Source organism: Abramis brama, assembly GCF_963993115.1.
Source record: "Abramis brama genome assembly, chromosome: 5".
Classification (NCBI taxonomy): domain Eukaryota; kingdom Metazoa; phylum Chordata; class Actinopteri; order Cypriniformes; family Leuciscidae; genus Abramis; species Abramis brama.
The window spans coordinates 1,387,501-1,392,500 of record NC_139967.1 but is presented as its reverse complement, the minus strand read 5'-3'; the positions used below and the strand labels follow the sequence as shown (position 1 = coordinate 1,392,500).

Sequence of the window (5,000 nt, the reverse complement as noted above, 5' to 3'; positions counted from 1 at the left end):
CGCAGATGTGTGTTTTCCACACACTCCCGAGAGCCTCTCTTCTGTTCACTGACACATGAAACTAATGCTTATACAATGTTCAGGATAAAAGAGCCGTTCTGGACTGTAATGTCAATGTGTCGTGCAAAGAAAAGAGATTCATTCAAACTACAGTCTCACAGAGTCAGATCTATATAGTCTATAGTCTCAAATATACTTTATAATCATAACACTATCATAACAGTGTGATGTTAATGAGCTCATCTGTCGAGAACATCTCCACATCTCTATGATCAGATGCTTTCTGAACTGATGTTTCTCATTTCTGTTGTGTGTTTATTGTGTTATTGAGAGGAAAGAGCAGCACAGACATATTCATAGACATATTCATAAACGTCACTCTCAGCAGCGGACGGCGTTGAGATGTTCGCTAACTGTAAATCACTGCTAAACATATTTCTAACTTTTTTTTTACCCCTAATCGAAGAACGAAAAAGAATGAAGAATGAAAAACTGTTGCAGTTCACTTCACGGCCACCGGTGTCGCTAACAACCAAGGTTTCTGCATTCTACATATAGCCTCTTTAAAGTCCCTTTATGCCAAAAAAGATTCTATATAAGGACTGCATTTTACTTTCATGTTTACGAGTTGTTTAAAAAAAAAATCTAGTGATAAAGTATGTTTACGAGCTGTTTAATTCATAAGATTTTATCACAATTAAAAATGAATTAATACTAATTAAACCTAAATCCATAAAAGAATCCCATGATGGGAACCAGTTAAAGGTTCTGGAGCACCCGATGGAACCCTTATAGGTTCTATATAGAACCTTTTCTTATGTATATTATAAGCAAGAGTGTAAACATTCTTAAATCAAGATACATTTACTGGAGAAGCAAAAATTATTTCAGATATTAAGTCTTGTTTTCTGAAAAATTTATCAAAATTAAGAGACTTAAAACAAGAAGAATTTTTTTTGCCAAAACAGGCCAATTTGCACGTTTGTGTGTGTGTGTGTGTGTGAGAGAGAGAGAGAGAGTGTGTGTGTGTGTGTGTGTGTGTGTGTGTGTGAGAGAGAGAGAGAGAGAGTGTGTGTGTGATGTTTACATACTCTTTTCAAATGATTAAAGTTTAAAACATAAGACTGCAATAAAATAAAGGTTCTAAAAGAGGGTTTTCGCAGTGAAGATGAAATCAGCTGAGAAGTGATCAATCTGTGCTAGCGACCGTAGAGTGTGTGTGTGTGATGAAGAGTGTGTGAAACCACAGGATGAGGAAGATGTTGATGTGAGTGAATAAATCATCACTGTTGCAGGAACATCAACGACACAAAACCACTTCAATATTCAACATTCAATATGCATGAAAGAAAATACATTTAAGTTTCGTAAACAAATGCTTTATTTTGAATTGTTTCAGATCAAAAGGGTTTAAGATCTCAAGTGAGAGAAAATAGACTTTCCTGCAATTCAGTGACGGGTTGAACATCAGTTCTGTTCAGCAATAATTTACAGCTTTAAAAACAAAGACAAGATTTAACAAAACTGTAATGTTCTGTGGCTTCGGGTCGCGTCGCTTCTGATGAACAAACGCTGTGAGAATAAACTTCAGATGAATCAGAGACCGTTATAAATTATGTTAATTTGCAGAAACTGGATGCAGCTGATTGGCCAATAACAGAAAATCATTAAAATCGCATCATCACTCTCCAGATGTGTAGAAGTTTGTATGTTTTATCTATTGTAAATAAAACAGTTGAAACAAAGAAGCGGTTTTTCCTCATTTCTTGCTTTTGTAAATCATATTTATGACATGAAAGGTCGAAATGATCACATACTAAATTGGAATTATGACTTAAAATTCATAATTATGACCTTAAAAAGTAGAAATTATGACGTAAAAGGTAAAATTTTGACAATTGCATGAAGTTATTAATGTTTTGATTATTGGTATATTTTTCCCCACACTATGGAAGTCAATGGTTCGCATAACTGTGTGATTACAAACATTCTCCAAAATATCTTCTTTTGTGTTCAGAAGAAGAAAGAAACTCATACTGGTTTGGAAAAACTTAAGGGTGAGTAAATGATGACAGGATTTTCATTTTTGGGAGCATTAACCCTTTAAAATGTTCATTTCAATCCTTAATGAAGCTGGAAAAGGAATGCCTCGAAACTCTTTAAATTACAGTATGTTGATTAATGTGTTGTAATTTGCTTTTATATGTTTTGGTATTTATTATTTGCAAGTAATTTGTTTTTATTAAATTAAAAAATAATGTGTGAGTGTGTGCGCGTGTGAGAGTGTGTGTGTAAGAGTGACTGTGTGTGAGTGAGTGTGTGTGTGTGAGTGAGTGTGTGCGTGTATGAGTGTGAGTGAGTGAGTTGGTGTGTATGTTTGTGTGAGTGTGTGTGTGTGTACAAATTTATACTGTATGCAACTGTTTTTTGTTTTTTTTAAGGTTTAGTAAAGGTTGAAAACCGTACTGCACTGGACTATTTTTTAATATTATCTCAGTGGTTTACCTCTTAATACAATGCATATTCTTAATATTCAATTTAATATACTTTCGTAATATTAAATATTTAATGTATGGGATGCTGAACAGCGCGACACATCGCTCAACCAATGAGAACCGCCCAAACAGAATAAGCGCCCACGCTCATTGGCTTAACCTGAGAGTTCAAACGACGTCATTATGGGCAGTGAACCAATCAAGCAGTGGAACACTCGGATGTCCTGGCGGTAAAAACGAAGAGAGGATGTCAACAAAGTAAGAGTTTTGACAGAAATTGAGCTTTTTTGTTATTATGATTAATAATGACAACTAATTATTTTTACTGAACTATAATGTTTAATCCCCAACCTTAGTTGAGCAGTCGAGAAACGTCCAGGTAAGCGCGACAATTTTAACTTAAAGTTATGAGTGTTTTATATAGTGAATATCTTAACTTACCTCTTATAAAATTATATCGAATATCAATTACGTTATACTCTTTAATGTCGTGTTATTGTTATTATAGATGTCGGCGATGTCTGAGAGAACAGATTGCGTGTTTCTCTCATCTCTGGGTAAAGGAGACAATTTACATCAACAAGGTTTGAATGTTTTAAATGTTCTTTGTTTTTTTTAAAAAAAAAAGTTTTTTTTTCCCCCATACTGAATGCATTCTTTTGCGTAATGATTGTAAGATTGATATTAATGATGATTAATGAGTCTCTCTCATCAGTTTTATCAGCGTTCCCGTTGTGTGAGATGACGGAGGAGGATCTGATCCAGAATCCTCAGTTCTGTAAACTTCTGGCGACTCTGTCCCAACATGTGGACCGAACCGGACTCACACAACACCTGAGGAGGGACCTGGAGAAGGTGTGTGTATGTGTGTGTGTGTGTGTGTGTGTGTGTGTGTGTGGGGACCGAACCGGACTCACACAACACCTGAGGAGGGACCTGGAGAAGGTGTGTGTGTGTGTGTGTGTGTGTGTGTGTGTGGGGACTGAACCGGACTCACACAACACCTGAGGAGGGACCTGGAGAAGGTGTGTGTGTGTGTGTGTGTGTGTGTGTGTGTGTGTGTGTGTGTGTGGGGACCGAACCGGACTCACACAACACCTGAGGAGGGACCTGGAGAAGGTGTGTGTGTGTGTGTGTGGGGACCGAACCGGACTCACACAACACCTGAGGAGGGACCTGGAGAAGGTGTGTGTGTGTGTGTGTGTGTGTGTGTGGACCGAACCGGACTCACACAACACCTGAGGAGGGACCTGGAGAAGGTGTGTGTGTGAGTGTGTGTGGACCGAACCGGACTCACACAACACCTGAGGAGGGACCTGGAGAAGGTGTGTGTGTGTGTGTGTGTGTGTGTGTGGACCGAACCGGACTCACACAACACCTGAGGAGGGACCTGGAGAAGGTGTGTGTGTGAGTGTGTGTGGACCGAACCGGACTCACACAACACCTGAGGAGGGACCTGGAGAAGGTGTGTGTGTGTGTGTGGGGACCGAACCGGACTCACACAACACCTGAGGAGGGACCTGGAGAAGGTGTGTGTGTGTGTGTGTGTGTGTGCGCGCATGTGTGATGAAACGGTGTGTGTGTGATGAAACGGTGTGTGTGTGTGTGTGTCCTCAGGCGGAGCGAGAGCTGCACTCTCAGAGGTTGTCGTGGCTGCGTGTGGAGTGTGTTGATCGGGTTCTGCGAGAGATCGTCCAGGAGAGCCGCTTCAGTAAAGCCTCCAGTTCTCAGACAGCGGAGGACAAGGTGCCGACATCAGCGCCGTCCGGGTTTAGAGTCAGTGTAGATGAATCCTGAAATAAGTGTAAACACTGATAATAATCATAAATGTTTCTTGATCATCAAATCCTCATATTAGAGTGATTTCTGAAGGATCATGTGACCCTGAAGACTGGAGTAATGATGCTGAAATATCACAGGAATAAATTACACTTTACTATATATTCACATAGAAAACAGATGATTTACATTATAATAATATTTCACTGTTTTTCTGTATTTTTGATCAAATGAAGAGACTCATTTTTAAAACATTAAAACTTTAGCACAGCAGTGAATAAATACACACAGATATATTAGGAGGAGAAGGAAGACATTAAAAAGCATCGTATAACTCAGTTTAATGTCGTTTGTCTGTTTGCTCGTGCAGTTCTTCAGCACGCTGGAGCAGTGTGTGATGGGGGGTCAGTGTGTGAATCAGGTGGACATCAGTGAACATCACAGCGGCATTCTGGGACTGACAGCAGAAAGAGTCATGAGACAGATGCCTCCTGAACAGGTGTGTGTGTGTGTGTGTGTGTGTGTGAGACAGATGCCTCCTGAACAGGTGTGTGTGACAGATACCTCCTGAACAGTATGTGAGAGAGAGTGTGTGTCAGAGTATGTGAAAGAGAGTGTGAGTGTGAGAGTATTTAAGAGAGAGAGTGTATGTGTGTGAGAGAGAGTGTGAGAGTATTTAAGAGAGAGAGAGAGAGAGTGTGTGAGAGAGAGAGAGTGTGAGAGTAT

General features: G+C 39.6%; 1 protein-coding gene across 1 annotated transcript in view; it reads left to right on the top strand.

Moving 5' to 3' along the window:
- The first annotated feature begins 2,697 nt into the window (after positions 1–2,697).
- haus4 (HAUS augmin-like complex, subunit 4) overlaps positions 2,698–5,000 on the top strand; it is a 9,273-nt gene continuing 6,970 nt past the window's right edge. Inside the window, exons 1-6 of the mRNA XM_084115708.1 lie at positions 2,698–2,753; positions 2,852–2,874; positions 3,004–3,079; positions 3,211–3,350; positions 4,113–4,241; positions 4,645–4,773. Of these exons, the coding sequence (XP_083971834.1) occupies positions 3,004–3,079; positions 3,211–3,350; positions 4,113–4,241; positions 4,645–4,773 (474 nt within the window). The 5' untranslated portion in view covers positions 2,698–2,753; positions 2,852–2,874. The remainder of the gene's footprint in view (positions 2,754–2,851; positions 2,875–3,003; positions 3,080–3,210; positions 3,351–4,112; positions 4,242–4,644; positions 4,774–5,000) is intronic.